The sequence below is a fragment of the Propithecus coquereli genome, unplaced genomic scaffold (genome assembly GCF_000956105.1).
Source record: "Propithecus coquereli isolate 6110/MARCELLA unplaced genomic scaffold, Pcoq_1.0 Scaffold148, whole genome shotgun sequence".
Taxonomy (NCBI): Eukaryota; Metazoa; Chordata; class Mammalia; order Primates; family Indriidae; genus Propithecus; species Propithecus coquereli.
The window spans coordinates 5,230,110-5,258,104 of record NW_012139191.1 but is presented as its reverse complement, the minus strand read 5'-3'; the positions used below and the strand labels follow the sequence as shown (position 1 = coordinate 5,258,104).

The window sequence follows — 27,995 nt, the reverse complement described above, 5'->3', positions numbered from 1 at the left end:
CTCATTGTTTGGAATATACAGGAAAGCATGAAGAAGAAAATAGAATTACCCACAGTTCTCCAATCTAGAGATGATCACTGGTGTGAAGCTCTATATATTTTTTAAAAAGTTTCTCCTTATTAAATTCCTCTTCAAGACTTAATGAAGCAATGGAAGCTCATGGCCACACGGAAGCAACTCAAGGAGAACACAGTGTCACTCAGGCTCATTTCTGCAGGGGGTGAGGGCTGGGAATCACGATTTCAGGGAGTGATGGAAGCAGGTGGCATGACCAGATGCACCTGAAAGTGACCAGCTAAGGGACCCTGGGCCACCAGGGCCTGGACTTAAGTGATAGCCTCAGGCACCTCCATCACTCCACAGTACTCCCGTGTTCAGTGAGATATCACCTCTGAAGTGGTTACTATGTGCTAGGTGCCGTGCAAAATTCTGGAAATACAAAAGAAGGATATGATACAGACCTTCCCCCTCTGGGATCTCGTAATCTAATAAGGGGGGTACAAATACAAACTAGCAAAGAATGGCAGCAGTATCTAACGCTGTAACTGTATGCCATGGGGCCCAAGACCGGAAAGCCACCTCTCCATGGAGGTCAGAGAAGACTTTGGTGGAGGTGACAGCTAAGCCCAGGTGGACCTCAGATATAAGCTCTCATGCTGAGGGTAGCACAGCAAAGATGGACACGGCCAGCAACAGATGAGTCTGGCCCCAAAGCAGAAGCAACATCCTCCACTACTTCCTCTTGCAATGAACGAATGCACGTAAGGAAACAGCCAAAAGCACCGTGGCCCTTCACTGGCACTCTGTAGTGGAGAATTTATAGAGTGCCTGCCGCGCCTGAGTGAGCCGGTAGACTCTATCCCGAAGGAATCTTCTCTTCTTGGCGGTCTCACTCTGTTCTTGAAGAAACCAGGAATAGTAATTTTTTTCCTGTATTATCTGCATTATGGCTTTCTGCAACCAGTCACTATTCTCTTGGAGCACGAAATACTGAATTATGAATGGGATCTGGTTTGCGAGACGTTTGCTGGTTTCCTGGAAGAAGGAATAAGAAAGGGTCACTGGAGGGGTCTCCGCCCAAGGCCTGTGCTTGCGGAGAGAAGCTTTGGGATTCTTGGATGCACACGCAGTTGCCTTGCTAAGCCCTGGCCCCGCCCCATCCACGCTAGTGGGATCAAACCCCATGAAGGTTCTGACCTGGCCACACCCTCTTTACTCCCAGGCATCCCCCTGGGCACTAAGAACCCCCCCATCACAGGCTAGCAAGCTCCCCACACCACCTCTGGGCATCCTAGGAGCTCCTTTCCCTCTGGAGAGACCTGCTGGCCCAGGTTTCCCCTGACTCCTTCTGAGAGTAGATGGGGACCACTTCACATCCTTGCTCCTTCCCCGTCTTCACTGGGTGGCCAGTCTGCCTGGCTGCCGGCCCCTGTGGCTGGGCAACTCCACTCTCTATTTAGCTTGAGAAAGGACTTCAGAAGTTGGGCTTCTTTGCAATTTAAAAGCTAGTCCCCTCTCTATGCACCCTGATACCTGCACATTAGATGGAAGGTGAGAAACCACACGGTTGATTGGGTCACAAAATCCAAGGGAAGGAAATTTCATGTGTGTGTTGTGGAGCTGGCAAGTTCGAGGCGTGCTAAGAGCTAAGTGCCTCCGATCACCTGGGAAAGCTACGTCACTGCCAGCATCGTTAGTGTTCATTGCATTTTGCTGCATTCTGATGGTAGTGATTTTGTGCTTCATGCATTGCAGATAAAATATAAAGGACTTTGGGGTCTGAATTAATTTTGAGTACACGCTCTGGCACATCAAAAAATTGATTTGGGGCAAATTAGTTAAAAGTGCCCTCATAAGGTTTCTGGAAAATGATAAATGAGATAATATATGAGCAGTTTATCATAGCACAAAAGGGCTTAATGCACAGGAGTGGTCCTTCCCTTCCTCCCCCCGTGAGGGCTGTCCCGGTGAGGATATCCTGACTCCACTCTGCTGAGGCCAGAGAGCACCGGCCCGGGACCTGAGGCTCACCGAGAAATACGCGTTCAGGTGGACACCTATTTCCGTGATGGCGGAAATCGCACACTGGCCACCTGACGCCAGAGGATTGAACTGAATATTCTGCGGCAGATTCCCCAGGGGGTGAAGAATCTCTTCTCGGACTTTCTTCAGAACCACGCTGTAAATCTGATCTTGGCAAAAAACCAACTGCTCCATTTTGAACTGAAGCTGGATCATGTTTTCTGCCTTTTCTGCCTGCTTCATTTTTATGTCGTCAATATGGTACTGGTTAGACAAGAAAGACAAACAAGTTACTTCTTTTTCTTTTTCTTGTTGCTTAAACAATTGAGGAAGCACTGCTATGTTGACCCCAGAATTAAAAATAATCCAAGGTCAAGGCAGGCCTTGACATTTAATAGTGATTTCCAGAAGGTTCCACCTCACTCCCTCCCGAACGTTGCCAACCTGCCTTCTCTCCTTCCTTTTCTTTCTCTCTGCCCTACCGACCCCTCCCACACCACCAGCTATTTGCTCCCTGGATCAGGTCTGGTCCACATTTTTACAGCGGCGTCAGTCCCCGTTGTGACTCGACTCTGCTTGAATCCAAGCCCTGGAGAGGGACTCCAGTGCTGACGAACACGGTGGGACGAGAGCTTGGTGTATTTACCGCCCAGAAACCCCGAGACTCCTGCACCACCCCTGCAGCCCAGGGCGTTCTGGGAAAGGAGGGGATGACACAGCAGAGAAGCCACTGCCAGGGACTGGACGTTTGTGTCCCCCCGAAATTCCTGTATTGACATCCTCACCCCCAAGGTGATGGTGTTAGGAGGTGTGGCCTTTGGGAGGGGAGGAGGTCACAGGGGTGGAGTCTCACGAATGGGATGAGCGCCTTACGAAGGGGGCCCCAGAGGGCTCTCCCGCTCTCTGTCAGCCGTGTGAGGACACTCGAGAAGGCGGCCACCACCTGCAGCCTGGAAGAGAGCCCTGGCCGGAGCCCGGCCGCACCAGCACCCCGACCTCAGACTTCAAGCCTCCGGAACAATGGGAAATACATTTTTGTTGTTGAGGAGCCACCCAGTCTGTGGCACTTTGTGATAGCAGCCTGAACCAGGACAATCACGTTCTGGCTTTGAGCTTCAAACGGACTTTAAAAACCGAAGGCAGAGGTGGTGAGAGAGAGAGAGAGAGAGAGAGTGAGTTTCACAGCTGAAATTTCATGGGTGCTCGTTTCTCTTTTTTTTTTTTTTTTTTGAGAGTCTGTGGCCACAGTGGACGATAGACCCTCTCACAGGTTTGACGTCTGAGAGCAGAAGCGTGGCCTGTGCCTCCCTTCTCAAGATTTGTGACGGGGGAGTGACAAGCCCCGCAGGCTCCCGTGTGCTCAGGAGGAGCGGAGTGCGTGGGCCGCGGCCCCGGGTGGTCCGAGGAGCCGTCGCAGGCTGTGTGCGTCTCCAGGGCAGCGCAGAAGCGGCCCCAGAGCGCCGGGGGCTGCGGCAGGGCGCTGCCTGTGCCCTGCAGGGCTGGACGAGGGCTCTGGGTAACCAGCCCTGTGCGCGGGAGCGTGGAGGACCCGGGGAACCAACGCCAAGGCCGGGAAGAATGGTGGACATCTTAGCGATGGGAACCAGGCATGTCACCCACCCCATGAGGAGGCGCCCAGGACGCGGGCACAGCCCCTGAGGACGTTGTCGAGGTCAGAACTGAGATTTCATTTTTACCAACTGGCAAAAGGGGTGAAAGGAGAAACTACGTTATGTTATGGAAAGATGACAGAAATTGTCTTCCTACTGGCCGGTGTTGTGGAATGAGATTTCGATCCACCGGCCCAGGCAGAGGAGGGTTTTTATCTAGAGCCGGCGTGGGGGCCGGACCCCCCATCTTGCCTTGACTGAGAGGTGGCTCAGGGCAGAGTTGCTAAGTGGAAACCCACAGAACTGTGACAATATTTTTGAATCAAACTTTTACAAATTTTGGAGTAGGACTAGTAGACAATGCTGTCCTTTATGCTTGAAGATGATTTCGACTGCCGACCAGTCCCAAGGTGTAGCCCCATGTCCTGCCACACTGCGTAAGGTCACGTGGAACAGACGGCAGGGTCACGTGCCTTGTTTCGTTTCTCCTGGGAGTGAAGACGACTCCTGAGCAGAAGCCAAGATGCTCGTGGAGTCACCAGCTCAGCTAGGCTGCCACTTACAACCCTGGCCTGGCTGCCCCAAGCCACAGTAAACATCCAACTTCTTTCCAAGGTGCCCAGGTGGCGAGCAAGTGGATGGGACGCTTACCTGGACTCTTTGATGAAGGTTGGTAAATTCACTAAAATTGTTTCTGGCCCTCTCCATGAAAGCTTCGTGGACGATTTCTGACCAAAAAAAGAGAACAAAACATCAGTAAAACGCAAGCAGGAAAAAATCGGTTAAAGATACAGGCAAGATAATTCGTGATACACTGACCCCCCTCTAGGGCTGAGCTCCCCAGACCTGCAGACCAAGAAGGTGGCACATAATCCCTGGGACAACGGCAGTCCAGCCCCCAGCCGCCTTGGCCAGGTCCTGTCCACTTCCCATCCTTTCTTGGGATGTGTGTTCTCTCCACGGTTAGCCTCTGACCATCCCTCACATGGCTGTGTCCAGGGCTACAGGCGATACAGGTGAAGCTCGTGTGCACTCTCCGCCCCCACCCAAAGACAGAAGAACCCATCTTCCCACCCCTCTCCTTCACGTGTCTGAAGGACGGGCACAGGAAGTCTCCGCAGCACTCAAGTGCAGCCTTCTCAACTTAAATGTGCTTTCAAACCGCCTGGAGACCTCGGTACAAGGTCTCATCCCGAAGGTCAGCAGCCGTAGTTCTGACCAGCTCCCGAGTAGCAGCCCAGCACGCCAGAGAGGACGCTGTGTTTAACACATTCCAGTCTCTCCCTCCAAAGCATCAGGGTGTGTGCAAGTTACTACAGGGGCCGTTAGAGAGGTCCTCACCATCCACTCTCCGCAGCATGTCCACTGCGGGGTCTACCAGCTGTTGGATGTACTCATGCACGATGGTCTCAAACGTCTTGTAGCTGATAAATCCAGGAAGCTCCTTGCCACGATACTGCTTTTCATATTTTGTGACTTCTTCATGAATAATATTTTTAACTGAAACATGTAACAGATCACCAGGGTGAATTCTAATAATTCCATAGACATTTTAAAAGTAGGAAAAGTGTTTTGAAGTCTTGCTCTCAAATGTACCCGAAAGCGGTGTTTCAAAATGGAGTTCTGTTCATAATGAAAAAAAAAATATTCATGGTCTGATAATGGCAGTTCAAGAAATACTGATTTTTTTTTTTTTTTTTTTTTTTTGAGACAGAGTCTCACTCTTTTTGCCCGGGCTAGAGTGAGTGCCGTGGCGTCAGCCTAGCTCACAGCAACCTCACACTCCTGGGCTCAAGCGATCCTTCTGCCTCAGCCTCCCAAGTAGCTGGGACTACAGGCATGTGCCACCATGCCCGGCTAATTTTTTCTATATATTTTTAGTTGTCCGATTAATTTCTTTCTATTTTTAGTAGAGACGGGGTCTCGCTCTTGCTCAGGCTGGTTTCGAACTCCTGAGCTCAAACAATCCGCCCGCCTCGGCCTCCCAGAGAGCTAGGATTACAGGCGTGAGCCACCGTGCCCGGCCTAGAAATACTGACTTTTGAGAGACAAAAATCTTATTCTGTGAAAATGTGTTTCAATCGAGAATCATCACCCCAACAGAGAAGTTCAGTGTTTAGAATTGGTAGAAAAAAATCTGATTAGTTAAATGAAAATAGAAACCCAATCTTGTCCCACTTACAGACCTCCCAAGCACACATCCACAGACCATGGAAGTAAATAGTGCTGTTTTCATCAAGTGCTAGAACAAAATCACAACACCGACAGCACACACACACACACACACACACACACACACACACACACACACTCCCTGCTTGCATCTGGGCTGGAGCACTGCGAGTTAGAACTAAGCCAGCTGAAGCCAGGAGGCTCTTGTCAAACCAAGAATCTCTCTGCTTTTGGATTAGGGGCAAAGAGAAGGGGGAATTGGGTAGCGGAATTTTTTAGTTGACTCAGGTATGTTTCCATGGTTAACAAACTGCCACTTGATCTAGTCATGGCACCCTAGACCTTCCAGAGGGGGTGGTGGTGAGTGATTTCATGTGGATACCCTGCCCCTGTCCCCTGGCAGCCATGCTGTGCTCTGTCTCAATACCAGCAAAAGGAAAAATATCCCAGGTCACTTTTTCTGCCAGGCCAAACTCAAATGCTGACATTTAGGCAGTTAATGAAGTCCCTGTGCCTGGTGCGTCCTCGGTGAGCGCCATGGCCAGCCGGCGGGTGTGCCCTCAACCACTTAACACAACAGCAGCTTGACGGCTTTCCTGGGGGCTGGCTCCCGCATCATCCGGGCCCCTGCCACGGGTGCAGCCTCCCCTCGGGGATCGCCGGCCCAGCGTGCTCTGGACCCTGAGAAATCAGGTGGGCATTAAATGCCACTTAGCCTCAAAACCAAGGAGCAAGTGGGAAGTCGGAGGCAGGGGAATCGCCTTGTGTTGAGCTGGCGAGGGCAACCCCATCCGGAAGGGTCTCTGCAGCTGGGAAGCCGTTGCCGATGACTGAGGGCCCCTGGTCTCCTGTGTGGGTGTGTTCAGCTGTCCGCACACTCTGTAAGTGCTGGAAGTAGCCTCTGGTCTTGGTAAATACGGCAGTGTTTTGGGGGAGCCCTGCCCCAGGACTTACCCTTTTGGGTATTGGCTGCGAGGACGTTTACCCAGCTTTTAAACTCCTCTCTGACTTTGTTGTATAAGCGGGTCTCGTTCTCCTTCACGGCTTCTTCGCCTTCTACTAACTTCTCAATGTCCTGATTAAACACCTTAATTTTCTGAAAGTGATATCAAGGCATTCGTCTGTGCTGTAATCACACGAAAGGGCCGCGCCCTGCGCCAGCATGCGGGGGGTTGGGGCCAGGGCTGCGGGGAGATCACCGCCCACCTCGCCTCCCAGGCGGGGCAGAGGGACAGGGCTCCTGTCACCGCCCCAGGCCGCCCCCGGGACCTGCAGGCCACCAGGGCAGGACGCAGCGTCCCATGGAGTCCCGTGGAAACGCTCACCTCTATCAGAAAGACCAGCTGGTTGGTCTTCTCTGAGGGGACCTCGGCCCCACACCGGCGCAGCTCCTCCACCGCCCTCTGGTGGCACTCCCTGATTTGATCTTCTAACAGCGGGAGTGATTTCTGAACCAAATATCACATAGACAATTTGACAATTTGAATGCTGCAACTGGAAAATGGTGCGTCTTGGGTGTTGGTGACACCCTCCACATCTCACTCAATGCCACGCTGCAGTGCTCTAGCCCTTCTTGCCAGAGAAGACTCTAAGGCCCAGAGAATCCAATTATTTGGTACCAACGCTGATCTAGTTGGTGGCAGTGTCGAATTGCACCCCGTCCACCCTCTCCCCAGCCCCTGCAGGCAGATGCTCCGGCTGGGCGGGAGGAGTGCACTGGGGGTCAGAGGTGGTCTGGGGGTCAGTCAGCACACCAAGGCTAGGCAAGATGGGTCACACCAAGAAATTAATAAGGTCCCGGAGGCTTTTTTGGGGGGGACAATTTGTACCTACGGTGAAAAGTGTATTAACTTCTGGTATTTCAAATTATCATTATCATAATTGAGTCTTGATTTAAATTTTTAAAATTAATTTAAAATATTACAAAGTTTAGATTAAAACATTTAAGTGTTGAGAAAAAAGTTACTAAAAAAGTCATCAAAATGCAAAAAAATTTTTTTTTTTTGCATAAAAGATGTTTTCCTCAATTAGGATGTAGCTTTCAGAAATGTCTTCTGCAGACTTCGGGGGCTCCACTAGAATCAAGGCCCCTCCAAGTATGTTTCCAGGATCACTGGAGAACTTAGAAATGCAAACCCGTGAGCCCCACCCTAGACCTACTAAGTCAGAAACTCTGGGGCCGGCGCCCAAGAATCTGCGTTTTAACAAGATGTCCTGGTAATTTTTGTGCGTACTAGAATTTGAGAGCACTGGCCCCTCCCAACTAAATATTCTTTCAGTGGGAGCTTCCTGGCTCAAAGAATTCACTGCTTTTGCCTGACACACAATTTAACATGGACTAAGTCCCAGCACCTGGAATCGTCTCTGCTCTAAGGGTAAACTTAAATCTTCCCATGTTGCTTAAACTCATTCATGAAGGTTCAGGCAAGCATTGAAATAGCAACTTTCTCAATAAGCACTGAGCCAAAGTTTTCCTACAACTGATGATATCATGAGAAATTAGTCTATAGTTGTCTATTTTTGAGAATCCATAAAAACTGATTTATTTCTTACAAACTGATTTTTTCTTACAAGTTTGAGGCTGGGAAAGTTCTTCTCTACTGTGAAGTATTAACAACCTATTGGAAAAAGAAAAAATTGCTAACTCAGTGGCCATTTCTCTCTGCGTTGCTACACGGGTGTTATCGTTTTATTCCTTCTGAGTCAGCTCTGTGTTTCACCATCGTGTTGTTGTCGCTTCCTGGTTTCAGAAGCTCTCCTGTGAGCCTGTGACCCTGAGTGACACAGTCTCCAGAATGTGCCTGTTTGGACCGTTAACCGGGGCATCTTGGCCAACTCAAGACCAGGACGGTGACTTGGGCAGGCTGCCATTTCTGTAACAGGTAACCCAACCCGCCGTCTCACCTTGATGTGCATGACGAGCTCTGCAGTGAGTGTCTCTGCCAGACGGGGCACCGTGGCCTTCCCTTCCTCCAGGAGAGCTCTGAAACGACACAGGGCAAACGTGCGTTCAGCAAGGACCTGTGTGAGCCTGTCTCCAGCACTGGGCTGCGTAAGGGGGTGGGTGAGCTCAGCTCCCTGGGGCAGGAGCAGAGAGAAAGAAAGAAAGGAACCAGGGTGGTATTCACTGAGTGGGGGCCATCCGTCTACGTCGTATCATGTAATCCCGACCTTTGTGCATGTTGTGTTACTTAATCCTAACCACAACCATGTGAAGTAGCGGCTCATGTCGCGGGATCACATAGTGAGCGAGTAGCAAAGCTGCTCTGCCCAAATTCACCATGTTCCTACTATGTCTGTCCTTAAAGCAGCAGTGACCCCCGTCTTATCGCCCTGGTCCCCAAGTGTTCAGCAGGAGCAAGTTCCTGAGTAAAACAGAGGGGGGAAATATCCAGTTCGATGGGGGAGACCCCAACGTCCTACAAACTGCAGAGTCCCTGCAGGATAATTTATATTTAATAAAACCGGTTTTGCAGGCGCTAAGAAGGAGGGGGATTCACAAAGCAGGCTTTGATGTGTACCCCTCGCTGTGGTAGGCGCAGGTGTCTGGAAGTCAGGAGATCTGTTTCTAGCCCTGTTTCCATTCCCCGTTTGACCTCATCATTCCTACCTATAAAAATGAGAAGAACTTCACCTGCCTCACATAGCTCTTAAGATTTCGTGGGGCTCAAATGGAAAAGCAAGTGAAAACATTTTGGGAAACCGACGTGCTCTGTGCTCTACGTAAGGTCACATTCCAGTGTTTAATAGCCACCACTGCTAGAATCCCAGAAATGATAACTTGTTTCCATTTGTTCACATAAGCCAATAAATTTAACACCAAACAAGACAAGGCTAGGTTATACTACATGACGTACTTGTATGTGCAATCTGGTTATCATCTTGGCCCACGCTGGTGGGCGGAGACGGCTTCCACGGACGCCCATTCCAGGGCTTTTCTAAAGAGTCTCACCTGTAATACGGATGCGTTTGAAAGAACATCATTTCTCTCTTGGTTGCCTCTGCTAAGCTCAGCCTGTCTGTGACTTCCTTCTGGCCCCGGCACTTCACGATCATGTAGCCCTTCTTGAGAGGGTACGTGAGGTTCCGCACCACGTCCAGGATGCTCTTTTCGGCGCCCCTGTCCACTAGATCAGGTTTGGTCAGAACCCCTGTGAGATGGTTAAAGAAGGGGCATGGAAAGGTCAGTTCGCCCCTCAGGTATCTTTGATTCCTGTTGGCTATGGGCCAACAAGGTCTTCTGCAGCCCCAGCGTCTGACGGCCGCTTACCCGCTCCATCAAAAAGTGACTTGCTGTTCTTTTTGAAACTTGATATTCCATAAACCACTGTTCTTATTCATCAAATCTGCTCTGCTTTCATCCTGTGGGAGTATTAGATAGACTTTTTCTTTGTTTTTTTTTTTGTTCTGTTCTGTTTTGTTTTTGAGAGAAGGTTTTGCTCTGTGGGCATGGGTAGAATGCAGCGGCGTCATCGTAGCTCGCTGCAGCCTCCAACTCCTGGGCTCAAGCAATCCTCCTGCCTCAGCCTCCCCAAGTGCTGGAATTACCAATGAGATCTACCTCGCCTGACCTGGAAGCACTATATAGATATTTATTCAGTTTTCTTTTTTAAAAGAAATATAAATGAAATCCACGTAATTCAAGTCTATAACAGAATAACTCAACTAATGAAAATACGATTTTCCCCCTCACTCTGCCTTTAGTTACCTTGTTTCTTTAAAAATTATTTATTATTAAAAATCGCTGTAAAATACACATAATGTAAAATTTACCATTTTTACCATTTTGCAGTATATAGTTCAGTGGCAGCAAGTACATTTGCGTGGTTGTACAACCGTCTCCACCATCCATCTCCAGAACTTTCTCACCTCCCCAGACTGAAACTCTGTCCCCATTAAACACCAACTCTCCATCCCCTCCCCCAGCCCCTGGCAAAAACCATTCCAGTTTCTGCCTCTGTGCATTTGACTGCTCTAGGGACCTCGTAAAAACGGAATCGCACCGTGTTTGTGCTTTTGTTACTAGCATTTCACTTAGCATAGTGTCTTTGAAGTTCATTCACGCTGTAGCATGTTTCAGCATTTTCCTCCTTTTTAAGGCTCAATAATATTCTAATTTCTGTATGTTACATTTTCTCCGTCCGTGACGGACACCTGGGTTGCGCCCACCTTTGGCTATTGCAGATACTGCTGCTGCCATGTCGGCGAACATTCCCCTCCCCTTTCAGACTTAGCGCCCTTTCCTCTATTTCTGTACTTGACCTTGAATGCACAGAGAATTTGCATTTACGTTCTATTGTTTTGTGTTATACTAAGATCTGATTGTGTGCACCCTATGAGTACAGTGACTGGTTGACTTTGTAGTAATAACTGCTAATATTTATTGAGAACTTTCGGTTGTCTGAGTTTGTGGCCAGTGAGAGGACCAGTAAACCGACTATTAATAAGGAGTGGTACTAACTTCCTACGGAGGTGTTAGTATTCAAACAGCTCTGTCTCCCGGGCAGGCGGTCACCCACTGCAGCCCTCAGTAAGACAGCCCCCGTGAGACTTGCGCTCAACACGGATGCAGGGCATCTCCAACAGCACTGCGTTCCAGGAACTTCTGAAGATAGGAGCCTCTCCCTCCCTTCCTGTCCCCTGGAAGCTTGGTTCTTTCTTCTTACCTATGGTCCTGTCCCCGTTGGGGTCCACCTCCTGAGCCATGCTCAGTGCCTCCGTGGTGGCGATGTCCACGTTACAGGGAACCACCACCAAGTTGATTGTCTGCTGCCTCTGGATGTAGCTCTTGATGAGCGCCTTGATCTGGTGCCAAAGGATCACACAGAGAAAGAAAGCACACGTCTTACCTCTGGTCATCCAACAATGCAGTTGACAGACGGGCGTGATGGCACAAAAGCAGTGCTGCCCCAGAGTGTGACCTCGCACTTTTGCCTGGCCTATCCCCTTCCTGTGGAATGTCTGCCACCAGCTGCCCTGGCCTCTGCTGCTTTCCCGTTTACCCTTCAAAGCCCATCCCTGGCTCCTTCTCTTCCCTGCAGACTCCGATTCCCTCCTTCCTCTCCAGATCTCGCCCGAGATTCTGCCTTTCGTTAGAGTGATTTGTGCACATGTTGTATCTGCCCCAGAAGCCCAGAGATGCCTTTGTGGCCATCAGTGACGTCTTATTTGTCCCAGTGCCCTCCTACAGAGTCCAGCACGGCGTCCCAAACAGCAGGTGCTCAGGAGAGCAATGCCTGCCCCCCACCCGGTTTTTCTAGCAGCGGGCCACTCAAGTCTCTGATGTCGACAGTATCGCTACACATGTTTACTCCTAATATTAATAACTTTTTACCTGCGATTTGTTCTTAAAGGAGCCCAGCTCATTCAAATTAGGGAAATTCAATGACATTTCTTAGAATTTGTAGGCAAACAGGAGACGTGGGAACATAATAAGCCTTAGAACATTAGTTTTGATATTGTTTTTTTCCCCACAGGCAATTCAAACAGACATAGAAAAGGCTTGCATCTTGGGACATATTTTCTTATATTTTGGCACAACTTATACATTGTTGTGGTCAATGTCCCATACTGTTATTTTAAGTTGCAAACAAGATAATTCTGCACAGCTGAAAACAGAAACTCTGCATCACGTCAGCACAACCTAGCAACACATAGGAAATTAAGTGCTGGAGTCAAATAAAACGGCAAATATAAACAGTTCCAAGTAAGCTTTGGCCATGAGAAAATGTACCTGGGCAAGGTTATCAGCAGCCTTTATAAGCAAGCTTTAATGTTAATAGTCCTGAAGTTAAAGGTTATCCTCTCAGTTGTGCTTTTTCCCTCTGCTACACGGGCGTGGCTTTTCCCACTGATGTCCGCCAGTGAACGGGCCACGTGATCCAGGGATCTACTCCGGCACTATGGACAATTCGGAAGGATGGCTCTTTGCTGTGGGTGTCGCCCTGGGCTCTGTACGATGTCGAGCAACCTCGCTGGCTTCTGCCCACTGGATGCCAGTAGCATCCACATCAGCAGCAAACCCCACCTGCTACCTGAGTTGTAACAACCCAAAATATCTCCAGACATTGCCAGTGTGCCCTTGGGGTAAAACAGCCGTGGGCTGGGAATCACTGTATTAAACGTGCACTCATTTGTGTGCATTTGTGTAGGGTCTTGGGAAGTGACGGCTCCTCCCCAGAACAGACTGCGCGGAGAAGGGAGCATCATAAACAGCATATTCTATGCGGGCAGCAGTCACCAGGTGCGCTCCAGGTGCTGGGCCCATTCTGGGATCTGGAGATTCAGCATTGAACGTACAGGGACGTTGACTATATGGTGCCCATGGCCTTACATTCCAGCAGGGGGTGCCAGCACTGAAAACTCAATGCGGAGGCACATTAGGGAGGCTAAATGGAATTGGGAGGGCCAGGCACAGGGTACGGTGTGCCAGGGAAGGCGGACCTGCTCAGGTGGCGTTGGAGCAGAAACCTGAAGGAAACGGAATTTCCCAGGTGGAAACGCAGGCGGCCAGAGCATGTGCAGAGGTCCATCCCAGCAGCCACCTGGCAGGCACGCCCCAGGCTGGGCAAGCAACTGTCCATTGTTTCCCTGGCCAGTGTAACAGCCCTGTGTGCCCAACCCCAAAGCCGATAGGACACAGCAACAGCAGCATTTAGAGGCAAGTTTCTAGCAGTAGATGCCTACATCCAAAAACTAGAAAGATTTCAAATAAATCACTTAATGATGCATCTCAAGGAACTAGAAAAGCAAGAACAAAGCAAACCCAACATTAATAGAAGAAAAGAAATAATAAAGATCAGAGCAGAAATGAATGAAACTGAGACTAAAAAACAATACAAAAGATCAACAAAACAAAAGTTGGCTTTTTGAAAAGATAAACAAAATCGACAAACCTTTAGCTTGACAGCTATGGAAAAAAAGAGAAGACTCAAATAAATAAAATCAGTAATGAGAAAGGAGACATCACAATGGATGCTACAGAAATACTAACTCAAAGAACAACTATATGCCAGTAAATTCAAAAGCCTAGAGGAAATGGATAATTTTCTGGACACATACAACCTACAAAGATTGTACGCATCCAGGGATCTAGAAATAGGGAATCTGAACAGACGAATACTGAGCAACGAGATTGAATCAGTAATAATCTCCTAACAAAGAAAAGTCCAGGACTAGATGGCTTTACCATTGAGTTCTAGCAAACACTTAAAGAAGAAATATTACCAATTCTTTTCAAACTATTCCAAAAAATTGACGTGGATAGAACTCTCCTTAACTCATTCTATGAGACCAGCATAACCCTGATACCAAAAATCAAACTAGGATACAACAAAAAAAAGAACACTACAGGCCAATGTCCCTGATGAACGTAGATGCAAAAATCCTCAAATTTTAGTGAATAACAAGAGAATTTTATCATGTTTGTCATATAAAGTGTTTTTAAGTCACTTTTCTTGCATAGCCCTGCTTCACTGTTACTGTTGTCACAATAGAGGGAAGACAGGAAACTAGGTGACCAACCAGAAATGATTGGAAGTGACTTATAAAGCAATCAATTTAGTAATTATGAAGGATTTCCAAACATCAGGTGCTCCCCATAGAAAACCACTTGCAGGGACATACATGCCCAGTGTTAGCAGGAGTGTGATGCAAAATAACGTCTATCCTTTGAGTTCTAACTTGGTAATTTCAACAACCAAACACATTCTTTTTGTAAGGATTTAAGTAAGAATTAAAGAAAGAAACTTAGGCTAAGATATTTTTCCTAATTAATTTCTATAAAATGCTTTTCTCGTTGATTTGGCAGTGCTTCCACACCCTGCAACTTCATTAGCTATCATTCTTTCTAAACTCCAGGTGAAGGTTTGGAAACCGTGAGCCGGCTGTACCCACTGCATCATAACGCGCGGTTAGTGACTAACCGGTCCCATAGGGTGCGTGGCGGGAACAGTGAGCTGAAAATCAGAAGGAGCAGAATGTAGAGAAACAAAGCCTTTAATAATTCTGAAACACAAACGAAAAGCTTGGAGACACTGTGACACATTTTTCCAACACTTAAAGCACCGGCACTACTTTGCCATCTCAACCAACTTGCTTTTGATGCAATTGTTTGAGATCGAGGTGTTCTCGAACAAGTCACGTGGACCCCAACAGAGGAGAGGATGGAGTGGCAGGTGGAAGCTGCGTGTTCCCACGGCATGCAAGGACCCTTCCCTTCTCTAGGAAATCCCTCCAATTCGACGGCTGACTCAGCCACCCTCCTAGGAGGGCTAAAAAGTGTGGGATTAGTCGCTTAACTCAGTAAGGGAAATGAGCTAATTACCCTGCCCCTAGAGAGATGGAGAATGGATTTGGATGTTGCGGTAAAAAGCAAAATTTAACTGTCCAAGATTTTGCCCAGAACAATAGAGCTAGCAGTGACCCCACCCAGCATGCTCTTGGAGCTGCCACCCGGTAATCCGTCCCTGGTTGGGTTCCCAACACTGGCCGTGGCCCCCCTAAAATGGAAGAAGCGAGGCAGGTGACCCCCGTCCTAGGGCAGGAAGGGCTCATCTTCTCCCCACACTCCCCTGCCCTGGAGTCCACCCTGCTCCCGAGACCATTCTGTCTCCCTGGTTTCCACGTGAGCAGCTTGGCAGACCTCGACAGTGCTGGACTGGCCCTGGCCCAAACAAAGGATGTGCACAAGTGTTTCGGGACCACGTGTGGTTCAGGCATCCCAGCATCCCAGCGAGGACAGGGTTGACAGAAAGGCCACTGGCAGAGAAGCCGCAGGCTCGGTGGCTCCCAACACAGCCAGGCTGTGGGTTTCTGTGTGTCCTTGCTGCTGCTACGGCCGTGATCCCTCTCCACCGTGCCCGGCCAGAGATCACAGGCCATGTTCTCACTCACGTAATATTAATTTAAAATTTTTTTTGGTAAAATGGGCAGATTTCATGTAAAAATCCAAATTTCTGCCCTCTTTCTAATATCAGGACAGCTGGTAGCACGGGGCCCACATTCCCGTGTGACAGTGCTGGACAGGAAGTGAGCCGTCCTATGCGCCTGCCAGTCTGTCCCGTTCCCCTCTTTGTCTCCAGGACTTGCCACGCCCAAGTCGGAACCTGAGCAGGAGGCCCCCGCCGGGGCAGCCCTAGCCCAGGCTCCTCCCCCGTTACTCAGTGTCTAGGCTCGGGGCTCGGGGAGCACACCGGGGCCCTTGGGGCTGCAGGCAGACACCTTAGAGTCTCCCCCATGTCAACTTGGCCTGTTCCCACGTTCCAGAAAGGCTCACCTTGTATCCGATGTCCTGGGGCTGGTTGCCCATAGCGACCCTGGCGATGCCAGGAAGATCAATGAGGGTCAGATCTGGAACCTCGGGGGAGCTGATCTCCAGACTGATGTGCTCGTGGCTGATGCCAGTGCCGTTCCCGGCCAGGATGACCTGGGCTGCGGAGGCCGAGATGGGGAACCCAGAGTCCAAATTAGTGACCCCTGCGAGGGAAAGTGGCTGCTCCTGAACGCGAGTGCCGGCTTGTTTCTGGGGAACGCGAACTCCAGAGAGTCCCCAGTGTTTAGAACACATTTCACAGAAGCCTGCAGACCCATCCTGGAGGCCACCTGTGTGTGTGTGTGCTCCAAGGGAAACACACTGACATGTTAGCAACGGGACCGGGGACGGGTTCTGTTCTCTCTCTTCACGCTTTTCAACGTTTCCCAGTGCATGCTGCGGTGCTTTTAAAACATGTCCACAAATTCCTCAACACTCCTCCCTCCGAAAGGTGGAGGCTCAGGTGTGGGCTGGACAGGGGGACTTGTTTCTAACAAATCAATACGGTGGAGGTGACAGGCTTCCTCCTCGCCCCCTCTTGGATGGCTTGCCCTGAGGGGAGCTAGCCACCATGTCGCAGGGACACCGAGGAGCTTGGAGAAGTCCACGGGGTGAGGAATGATGGCCTCCTGCCAACAGCTTCAGTGGAGATTGCCAAAGTGGCTGCAGAACTTACTTCCTAGCAGCAGTGGAGGGGGTTCTGGGATGCTATTCTTTTTTTTAAATTTTTTAACTTTTTAAAATTTTAATTTTTTTTTGAGACAGACTCTCGCTCTGTTGCCCAAGCTAGAGTGCCGTGGCATCAGCCCACCTCACAGCAACCTCAAACTCCTGGGCTCAGGTGATCCTCCTGCCTCAGCCTCCCAAGTAGCTAAGACTACAGGTGTGTACCACTATGCCCAAATAGATAATTTTTTCTATTTTTAGTTGCCCAGATAATTTTTTTTTTCTATTTTTAGTAGAGACAGGTCTTGCTCTCGCTCAGGCTGGTCTCGAACTCCTGAGCTCAAGCGATCTTCTCGCCTCGGCCTCCCCAAGTGCTGGGATTACAGGCGTGAGCCACCATGCTCAGCCTCTGGGGATGGTATTCTAGAGATGCCCTGGCTGTGGTTTGCTCATTGTTCACTCTTACCCCAAACCTTTAGCCAGTGTGCCCCACAGAGCCATGCTGGAGAGACCCCAGACGATGCCAACAAATGCTGCAAGAGGAGCTGGGGGCACCATGGTGGCTGCAGTGGGCACAGCCAGGGTGCAGACCTTTACAATGTGAGGTTAGAAAACTTGCCGACTGGGGGGTCTCCAGCAGCTTCTGTATTTGAATTGAAACTGGGGGCAGAACTTTTCGATTTGGGAAGGGATCCCTCCGGAGAGCCCTTTGACGCGGGCAGACGGGGGTTCTCAGGGAAGGGCTGAACCCGGGAGGTCCTGTAAAGCAGGGTCCCAACCTTTTTAGCACCAGGGACCAGTTTCATGGAAGACAATTTTACAGATGGGGGGTGGGGGGAACAGAGGGATAGGGAGCAGGTAGAGCTCTCAGGTGACCCAGTTCCCAAGAGGCCACAGACCAGCACCGGTCCTTGGCCTGGGGGTTGGGGACTGCAGGTGTAAAGGACCCTTCTCAGATACTGAGTTTGCTGTTCAGAAATGCAAACGCCTGCCTTGAACTGGGTTCCTCCCCGCAGAGATTCCTGGCACATTCAGATTATTTTCTGCTTATCCCCCTGAGCCCAGGGAGGGGTCATGAAAGCAGGACAAGACTGGTAGGGAGGGGTGAGGGGCTCCGGTGCCTGCGGCGGGCAGGGCTGCGTCCTGGGAGGGGGTGACGAGCAGGGGCCCCCCAGAGGGTATGGCCACGGATTTCGGGAGCAACTGAGCTGATCTGTAATGCTGTGGATGCCCATACAGGCATCGGCAGACTTCGTTCAACACGGTGTTGGCTGTGCTCACAGGAATGGCGGTGGGCAAGGTCCATGTGTGCGGGGGCTGGGCGGAGGCCTCTAACGTGGCCAGGGTTGGAGCTGACGACCTGGGCAGCCGGGGCGGGACCAGGGGTCCTGCGGGGAGACTGCCCAGGGAGGGGCAGGAGAACTGAGATCCAAAGGACGAGTGGGGACGGGCAGGTGACAAGAAGGGAAAGTGTGCCAGGCTGGGGGGGAGCTCATGGAAAAGCCTAGAAGGAGGAGAGGGCAAGTTCTCTTGTGCAGGGAAGGAGGCCTGAGCGGGCCATGGGGAGGTGGTGGGGGGAGGACGGGGCCGGCCTGCCAGTGGGCTGTGGCCACCGTCGGAGGGAAGCCACGAGAGGGTCTTTAGCAGGGGGCAGCTCCATGAGAGTGGCCCGGACAGAGCCTGGCGGGGTGGTGGCGGCGGTGACCCCGTGCGGGAGTGCACGTGTCGGGGACGGTGGGGCGGCGGGCACGAGGGCAGCAGCTGCCCAGAGTGGAACTGCGGGGGCTCACCTTGGCGAATCTGCCTCTCCACTTCGGAGGGGTCTTGCAGCTCCAGCTCCGTCTTCTGGTAGCTGATTCTTCCCACCCAGCCAAGCTCACTGGGCTGCTTTTTCAGCTTCAGCACCAGGGGACACCTGGTTATAATTCCTGAGAGACAGTTCCCCAAACCTCGTAAGTGTGCTTTAAAAGAAATGGCTCTGGTCCCTCTGAATGCACCTCCCGGGACCTGCCCTGGTGTCCCCAAAGGCCTTGTCTGAACTCTCTGGCCCTTCCTGGGGCCCAGTGGTACGAGGGGTCGCACTGGGCAGGTGCCAGGGGGCACAGGGCTCTGGGAGGCGCTGCCATCCTCAAGGGCCCACCCACTGCTCTATAAGTGACACGAGCAGATTCTGGGGCTCCAGCGCACCCCCCACCCCCAGCACCCCCCGCGGCTGGGTGTCTGCTGGCCCGGTGAGGGTCCTGGTGGGTGGCCCAGGGAAGGGGGACAGAGGGAATGCAAAGGTGTGGGGCCCCCAACGCCCCCCCGACGCTCCCCACACTAACACTGGGAGCCGGGAAAGGCTGGGGCTGGGGCCGGCAGACCACACGCCTGCTGTGAAGCCCTGGTACCTGCCCCTGTACACCCTGGCCATGGGAGGTATTAGCCTCATGTTCCGGCCTGGGGACTTGCCTGCCCTCTGGCATTCAGACTCCCTGTCCTGTTGTTTCTCTCCCCAAAATGCTGAGCCCAGAATCTGCTGTCTCCTGCCTCAGGGCCCGGGCTGAGGGATCTTACTGGACGCGCCAGGGAAAGGACCAGGCTGCAGGTGGCAGGGCGAGGCCCTCAGCCCTGCAGTTGCTGCTGGGGACCGGGTAGGTCGGGGCAGCCCTCCGCCACCCCACCCTGCCGTGTCGGGACCTGCAGCCCTGGGCTCTGGTTGGGTTCGGGGCTGAGCACCGCTGGCAGGAGTGGGGGGAGAAGGGATGGGGCTCCCTCTGCTCCCTCTCGGAGTCTGGAAACTGCTCCCTCCTGCCAGCTTCCCCTCACTTGCCTACCCACTGTGAAGACCCCTTCGCTGTACTCTCCAATGCCCACTCTGGGGATCTCACCCCCTGCCTTTCTCCTTTATCGTTATTTCGTTAAATCACAAACGGACAGCAGCTTCTCCGCTCTACACACACAGGACCATGGTGTCATATTACACCATGACCATGCCAATGACACCGTGATCCTGGCTAAGGGTTTTCCAAAACGTTGGCAGTATGCTTTAAAAAGGCTTCATGTGTCACCTAAAACTTCCCAATTTAACCTGATCAAAGAAGAAATGCTTCTACGTTCTTACAAAGACCACTAGAGAGAGAGCAAGGTCCCTGGACCCTGGTGATCCCCGGGCAGCCGGGGCTTTGTAAATGAGAAGGGCGTCAGGCCTGCCGCCCCACCGAGACCCCGCTGCCAGGCCCTTCTTCAACACCACGCTGCACCCCAAGGATGCTCTGTGGCTGTCAGGTGGCTGTCACTGGCTGCGGAGCTTACCGGTGCCTCTGGGAAGGGAGACCCCTGACAGCGCCTCCAGCACGGAGCTCTTGCCCGAGCTCTGGTCCCCGATGACGGCGATGGCCGGCAGGGCCAGGTCCCGCTCCACGCCCAGGGCCCGAAGGGAGTCGATGAGGTCGATGCAGGGGCGCACCTTCTCCTCGTACTGGTCGTACAGGTTGTTCTCGGGCCCCTGGAGAAGGCAGAAGAGATGCCACTGTCTCGGTCTCTGATGGGGGTCCCACTGCCGTGGAGGACGCGGCAGGATCTGTGCAGCCGTGACACCGGGTCGCAGGCAGAGGGGGAGGAGGTGAACGGGGGGCCCCTGTGTTCTGTCGCCTGAGACCTAGCTTCTGCGATGCTGCAGGGAGGGGCTGTGGATGGAGGTGGGGCTAGAGGGAGGGCAGGAGCTGGCCTTGGGCTGCGGAGCGAGGAGGGGGAGTGGGTGGGCCAGCAGTGGTGACACTGGGAGGCCAAGCCCCAGCACACAGAGCAGAAGCCCCAGACCCCCGGCTCAGCGGCGACTCGCTGCAACAGTCTGAGAACGTCCTTGGTCCCTGATGGACGTGACCAGGCAAGTGTGGGGGGCAGGCTGGCTGGCTCGGTTACCCGCCGGCCACCTGCACTGGCGGCGGGATGCGCCCTGCCCGGTCGTCCCTATGCTGGACTTACCTTTGTGCTCGCTTGGCTCTGGTTTCCTGGTGACGACTCATTGTTCATGCTTAGGAAGTCGAAGTCCTTGGTGAGGAAATCAGTGTCCTTCTCCCCTGCCGCCTGGCAGTTTGGGGTAGACGTCTTTTGTCTTGGTGCTTCGCCGCCAAATGGCTGCTGGCAGAAACTCATTTCTGGGTTTGGATGGTGTTGGTGAGAAAGTGTACTTTTCCTTCTGTGGACCTTAGACATCTGCTGTTTCAGTTACTGTAATCTTCCTGACAAGCTCTGCAAAGACATAAGGCGGGATAGTGGCCCACAGGTCACCAGGAAGTTCCCCCACGACAGTCCACTCCTTTGCCAGCCCCTCCTCACCCCACCCTACAGCTCACCCCCTGCACACGGCGCCAAATCAGCCCCGCACAGGCCTCCCGTCCGCAGGAGGGGCTCTTGGCAGCCATGGAGCACAAGTAGGGTTTCCACGGGCCCAGGGCAGTGGACCCCATGTTCCAGGGCAGAGTCTCAGTGTCCCTCTGTCACCGCTGATGGTCTTTGCCATCCATGGTGTCAGCCCCTCTGTGGCTCAGGACCAGGCAGGAGAACATTCAGCCGTGGACAGATGACAGCTAGCACCTCTCAGGCCTGCCTGAAGCCAGCCCAGGCCCCGTGGTCACCGTCTCACACCCAGGCTTGGTCAGGCTGCTGGTGGAAGTACCTGTCTGAGTCTCACAATTCTCGGGCTGTGGCCTCGCTCAGATGGAGTCACATTGTTAAAATCAGCTGGCAGCACTGAGTGCTGGGCTCACCCAGCACCATGCTAAGACACACATTTGACTTTTGCGACAAGCCTACACATTCTCTCCTTATGTGCATTTTCCAGGGCAAGAGACTGATATCTGGGAGGTCCAGTAATTGGCCCAAGTCAGGACTGGGGGCCAGGTCTGGGCTTTGGGCAGGAACCTTCCCCATCCTGACTCACCCAGCCCGACCCCGTGTGTCCTTCGGAGGGTGTGCCTGTGAACAGGAAATGAGATGGGCAGAGGAACAAACCTTGGAGGAACTGGGGAACAGCCTTCTCAGCAGAGGAAAAGCACGTGCAAATGTCCTGAGGTCAGAAGACAGCCCATGTGACTAAGCAGAGGAAGGAAGGGCAAACGACTGGAAGATGTAGATAGGGCCCCAGGCAGCCTTTGATCTGAGCTGGGGAGTGGTGTGATGGAGGTTCACGTAGACCAGGAGACCACGTACAACAAAGGACACAGTGTGGACAAGAGAAAGGCATGAAAGCAAGGTCCACACATGGCCAGAGTCCTGGGGCTTTGGGACGTGCAGCCATAGGCTGCAGGCTCTGTAGGACTGTGTCTCACACAACCAGAGTTCTCCCTCAAAGCACCTGCCACCCCTGCTGGCTTTCAGCGCAGCCTGGAGGAGCAGGAAGTTAACCCCGGGCAACTCCCACCCTGGGGGCCTGTGGATGACCTTGCTCTTTGCCACCTCCCGGACGGACACGCTCCTGCACGGCTCCTCAGGAGGCCACAGGGGACGGAGCCCAGTCGTCCTAGTGGGACTGCTGTATGGACCGTCCCCCTGCCTGCTCCCCTGCCGAGGTCCCACTCCCGCTGCCCGCGATCCCACATCCACACGCGAGCCCGACGGAGGCCTGGCTCTGCCGGGGCAGGCAGGCCTGGACGAAGGCAGAGTGCCCCCGATGGGCGGGCGGCAGCCCTGTCTCTTTGGATGAGGCTGTTTGCACTTTGGGGCTTAAAACCTTCCCCATTGTCCTGCCCAGCCTGCGTGTCCCCTCTGCACTGGCCTGGCTGCCCCTCTCTGCACGAAGCTTTGCTCTGAGCCTATTTCTTTCTAACGCCTCCCGAGCACCCGCCTGGCCTCGGTCTCCGTCTCCCTATGCGTCAGCCTCAGCCCAGCAGTCCAGAGACCTGCCAACATTCCTGTTGGAGCAGGTGGCTCCTGGGTTCGACGCCCCCACCCGGGTGCCCACACCTGCTCAGAGGCAAGACCAGTGTCGAGAGCCCCACAGCTGCCACCCCTCACCCCCATCCTCCAGCCCGGCTTCCCCAGCCCCCTCTTCCCACTGGGGCCTAAAGCAGTTCTTGTTTTCAGAAAAGTTTCCTGGTGTGAGAACCATAAAATCCGAAGGGCAAGGCGGCAATTGTTTGGGATGGCTGAGGGATGAGGCTATTTAAAGTTGGTGCAAACAGCTCCCAGCCCTGCAGGGAAACCTTCTCCGGGGGCAACAGAAGAGGGGCTTGGCCAGGGCCCAGCAGCCCACCCTGAGGTGGCCCCGCTGGGCCCAGCTGTCTGGTGAGCCTGGGGCTCCGACCTCCCAGCCACCTACCCCTCCAGAGGCGGAGAGTGGGGGCTCCCTAGGGGTGAAGTCGGGGCCCAGGGACAAAACTAAGGGGTACAATGCACACCATCTGGGTGATGGGTACACTGACAGCTCTGACTCAAACTGTACAAAAGCAAATTATGTAACCAAAACTTTTATACCCCCCGTAATATTCTGAAATTAAAAAAAAAATAAAAAACCAAAATTGATGCTGGCAGGAGTGATGTCCAACTCAGCTTTGACGTTTTTTCCCCTTCATGAGAAGAGAGAACGAGGGAGAGGAGAGCTTCGTGTGAAGAACAGACGTCTTGGCTGCTTGCTCTTTGCTTTGGATATTTAGCAGTCGCCACCCTCACCCTGTTTTTGGGGTAGGCGGGTCCAGCTCAGCAGCCCCACGGGCTGGGCAGGCAAGTCTGGGGGGACAGGCTGGACACAGACTGCTCTGCAAAAAAGCAGCGAGAATCTGAAGGCGTGAGTTGTGTGAGGGGGGAGGCAGGGGTGAGCAGCGGCGCAGCACCGAGGAGAGGACGAGGAGCCCCTTGGTGCCCCTCCCCGCTTGGTCTAGGATCTTCCGACACGGGCTGGCTGAGCAAGGGGGCAGGGTTCAGGCTGAGCCGTGTGTGCCGTGTGCCTTGTGAACCCTCCGTGTCCCCTACAAATCTTCAGGAATGTCTACGGTGCATCTGCGCGAGTGGACTCTCTAGGGAGCCTCTGGGCCCCGGGGACACGCAGGACCCAGGGGGCGCGTGGACGGGTGGAACTAGGGTCACACGCACAGGCCCCAGGGAAGGGAAGTCGGGAGGCCGAGGCACAGGGGCCCCACGCCTTGCCCTGCCTGAGCACTCGCTGCCCGCGGCTGCTCCTCTAGGCTTCTGCCCCCAGGCAGAGCTTCCGGAGCCCGGGGCAAACACAAGCCCGCAGACCTTGACTTGACGAGAAAGAGGAACTGAAAACAGTGCTGAGAAACACCAACACCTGGGTTTCCTGTGTGGCACAATCGGGCACCAGGGTCACACCAAGTTCGGAGCATAGAACTGATCTTTGATAAGATGGAGAAAGAAAGGACTAGAGCGCAGTGCTAGGCGCCAGGGACGACCAGGGGGGACAAGAGGAAGCCGGCCTTGCGCAAGTGTCACTGAGGCCCCGCCCCAGGCCCCAGGGAAGAAGCAGCGCCCTGAGGGAGAGCGGAGACGGGAGGGCAGGAGGAGGGCTGCAGGGGAAGGAGAGAGTGGCGCTGCACCGTGCCTGGGATTCTGACTGTGCCCTTGGTCACCTGCAGTGATGGGTTCCTCGAGACGGTCTCCGTGTTGTCTGCCTTGCTGGCATGAGGACAGGGCTGGGGGTTCTGGTTGGACCTGCAGCCAAGTCATGGCACCCGAGTTCTTTGCCTGCCTGGGCCACGGACACCACGAGCTCAGGACGTGCAACCTGAGCCCGGCCTCCGTGACTGTCCCCAAACTTGACTCTCGCGATATTTCTCACAGCTACCTGGCCGGAGACCAGCTGGAGGAACGGGAGGCGGGGCAGCCTCATTGAGAGGAAGAGCACTGGTCGGAATCTTAGGGCTTCAGACCTCGTCCCACACGGACAGCCTGGCCTGTCCACGGCGACAGCACCCTGATTACGTAGGTGAGATTTCCTAGGCCATAGACAAGCCCCTTAAATGACATGCAGGAGAACAAAGACTGCAAGACTGTGATTCCCAAACTGTGCCTCGAGGCGCCCGGGGGTACTCCAGCAAACTCACAGGGCACTGTGGGATATTAAAATTTCCCAGGGGTACATGGGGCATCTGTTGGACACCACTCAGCCTACTCTTACTGAGTTATTTGGGCCCACCCAGTGAATAACTAGAATGGTTAGGTATTTCCCATGGGCAGGGGGTACCATAAGTGAATCCTTGAGACACTCAGGGCACCCTGAATGAAGAAGGTTTGAGAATCTCTGCTGTGGGAGCCAACACTGCAGGACTGGCCCATACTGGAGCAGCGAGCGGGTGTGTGCGCGACGGGAGGACGGGGAGGACGGCGGAGGCCGGTCCAGGCTGAGTGAGAAGCAGGAAGCAGACCGCGTGTGTGGCCCCGTCCAAATTTCCCTTTTTCGTAAGGACACCAGTCATATTGGCTTAGGTCGCCCCCTACTGTACTCCATCCTCACCTTAATTACAAAGACCCTATTTCCAAACAAGGTCGTATTCTGAGGTTCTGGGGGCCAGGACTTGAACATATGAATTTCGGGGGACATAGTTCAGCCCATCACGGGTGGGTAATGACTGGGAGTAACAGGAGGAAAAGAAGCCCCATGGTCCTACCTCCTGGAGTGTTCAGGAAGGCGCCCCGGCCCCGCTGTGTACGTCTGGGAAGCCTGAGCCTGACAATGCCTGTGCCGTGCCCAGTCCTGCCCTTCCATCTTCCACCAGGGGCCCCAGGGGCAGCGAGAGGGATTTTGAGAAGCTCAGCCTTGTCCCTGTATTTATCCCCATCAAGGGCTGGAAAAAGTCCCAAAACTACAAAGTGGAGGTGATTTCCCTACATGCGCTTAAAGCCATACTTTGCGATTCGAAAGCACTTTGCAAAGAGAGTCCCTCTCTCCAGGGACCGCTGGAAAGGGAGGCCCTGGTGGGGGAAGGTGCAGAAAGCTGGTGGTTTCCAAGCCGGGGCCTCGGAGAGGGCGGTGCTGGGTGAGGAGGTTGGGCGGAGGTGGTGAGAAGTACGGGGGAATTTGTGACTGGTACACCTTGACACCCCACATGTGGGCAGAACCCTTCTGGCACCCAGGATGGTTTTGCTTCTATCATCTCCCCGGATTCTCAAGAGAGCCTGTGAGGTAGAGAGGGCGGGGGACCTGCCCATCCTGTAGATGAGGAAGCGGGGCCACCAAGGGAAGCCAAGGTCCTAGGTCGGCGGAGCTGGGAGTCGGATCTCCGGAGCTCTCTGCCCTGCACCTGCCATCACTCCCCGGGGCTTGCAATCAGAGGACAAAAGTACACATTCCCCCGCTCAGTTGGGAAGTTTGATTAAGGATAAAGCAAACCCCACTCCTCCGAAAGGTGCAAACGGCCGTGAGGGACGTGCAGAACCTGCTGAGGTTAAGGCGATCTGTGTCTCCCGCACGGGCACGTCCACCACCGCTGGCTCCAGGAGCACTGCCAGGGTCACGCTGCCGGGTCCCTTCGCTCCAGCCCAGCATCGCCCGCACGGTGCGGGGTAACGGCTGCCCAACCACAGGCACAGACCAGCCTTATCTCCCCACACTAGTCTCCTTGGTTTTTTTTTTGTTTTGTTTTGTTTTTTAATATTCGGTTGTTATTCATCCACTCACTCAAGGATATTTCTTGAGCAACCCGAGTCCTTGGGACATGTATGTGAGTCAAGCAGACAGAGGTCCTCCAGGAGCTGGAGGACATGCACGGACCTCGGTCGAGATCGCATCCTGGGTTAGGAGGCCCGAGCGCTCCTTACGGGGAGAGAAGGTACAGTGGCGTGAAAGGGGGACAGAGAGCAAGCAAGGGTGGCTTGGAGCCCTGCTCCTTTTCAAACCACTAGGGACAAAATTCTAAATGCCATGAGAAAGAACAGTGTCATCAACATCACCCAGTCTCCTTTCTGCTCTGTCTCAGCTCTAAAAGGGACCTCAGCCCCGAGTGCAGGTGGCCCGGGGGCTGGGACCGCCATGGTGGGAGTAACTACACCCTGAGAATGGGCAAATGCTGGAGGTCAGGTCCCAACCTCGCCCTGCTCCGCCACGTGGCAGCCAGTTTCCCAACACATCATGTCACTGTACCACAAACACCACCAGAGGAGCGGCACCCGGAGCCCCCAGAGACCAGGTTTTGGGGCACAAAGCTCCCCACCCACCCAGACTCTGTAGGACCCTGAGCAAAGCTACCCCCAAAGCCACCCCTTTGTGGCCAGATTCGGGCTGGAGGCCACCCTGTGCCCCAAGGCCAGCTGCCTCCCTGCCGGAACCTTCCTGCCGTACGCAGGCCTGCCGTGGCCGGTGCCGACCCAGCCTTTCCTGCTTCTCCCACCAGGCAGCATCGGAAACTTACCTCCATGGCCCCTGCCTTCTGGCTCGAGCCAAGTTCACCAGGCAAATGTCATGTCACTCAGGAAATGCTTTTAAAGGCACATCTGCTGCACCCAGACGTGAAGCAGCCCTCCCCGCGCGGGCCCCACTCTTACCTGTGCACGTTCGGACAGAGGCCAGGCTCATCACCTCCTTCCCTCCCTCTGCTTCCCTTTTATGTGGTGTGGGAGCCACTCCCTCCCCGGACCCGTGACCAACAGTGAGAGAAATGAAACTAAACAGCCTGGCCACAGAAATGAAACCGAATCATCAACATACTCCCCAGATGACTCAGACAGTGGTCCTCAAGCTTGAGCCGCATCAGGCCCCTTGGAGACCTGGGAGATAGGGGGCTGGGCCCCCCCGAGCTTGCCCCGCGGGTCTGGACAGTGCCTGCGGAGCGTCCTCGTTAACACCTTGCTAGGACAGGCTGGCCTGGAGGCCACGCATGGAGACCCCGGAAGACTCTGCCAAGATGACGCTGTCCAGCACCGTCTGTGTGGCTGCTCAGCGTTTGGAACGTGGCAGCCATGATGCATGAGCTGGATTTTGGATTCCACATCATTTGAATTATTTAAATAGTCATGTGTGGCTCCTCTGCGGGACCTCACAGAGGCACTGCTGACACGGTCCGGGACGCTCTCTCAGCTGCGCGGTCTCAAAGTCCTGAGCTGTCCACCTAGCTTCACACCTGAGCTGCACTGACAAATGCCATCTCTCCCCAAAGGAGGGGCATGGGCAGCTTCCCAAAAGCACCTGTGCCTCGAGTCCCTACCTCACAACCAAGATGCTTTTCTTCCCATTGGAGATGAGGAGGCCTGAGTTCCTCTGGAACTCAGCCCCCAGCCAG

At 53.4% G+C, this 27,995-nt stretch overlaps 1 protein-coding gene across 2 annotated transcripts; it reads right to left on the bottom strand.

Moving 5' to 3' along the window:
* MX2 (MX dynamin-like GTPase 2) lies at positions 1–27,287 on the bottom strand. 2 transcript variants are annotated; one of them, XM_012640068.1, is made up of 14 exons: positions 27,262–27,287; positions 20,749–21,015; positions 20,077–20,269; positions 18,573–18,710; positions 16,081–16,235; positions 11,471–11,609; positions 9,757–9,955; positions 8,709–8,787; positions 7,130–7,252; positions 6,759–6,900; positions 4,974–5,132; positions 4,284–4,360; positions 2,032–2,286; positions 1–1,035 (listed from the first exon to the last, which is right to left on the bottom strand). In XM_012640068.1, the coding sequence occupies exons 2-14, from the start codon at positions 20,977–20,979 to the stop codon at positions 793–795; spliced, it is 2,133 nt and encodes a 710-aa protein (XP_012495522.1). In that variant the 5' UTR covers positions 20,980–21,015; positions 27,262–27,287; the 3' UTR covers positions 1–792. The 2 variants fall into 2 exon arrangements, with proteins under 2 accessions (XP_012495522.1, XP_012495523.1); XM_012640069.1 differs by lacking the exon at positions 27,262–27,287 and adding an exon at positions 27,129–27,254.
* Between the last annotated feature and the right edge of the window lie 708 nt (positions 27,288–27,995).

What these genes read in the sequence shown, in the direction of transcription:
- MX2 (XM_012640068.1), bottom strand. Translation starts at nt 20,979, where the DNA reads ATGTCTAAGGTCCACAGAAGGAAAAGTACACTTTCTCACCAACACCAT. An exon ending in CAACGGGGACAGGACCATAG is followed by an intron (nt 9,956 to 11,470) that starts GTAAGAAGAAAG and finishes ACCATCTCACAG; the next exon opens with GGGTTCTGACCAAACCTGAT. An exon ending in AGCTGGTCTTTCTGATAGAG is followed by an intron (nt 6,901 to 7,129) that starts GTGAGCGTTTCC and finishes TATCACTTTCAG; the next exon opens with AAAATTAAGGTGTTTAATCA.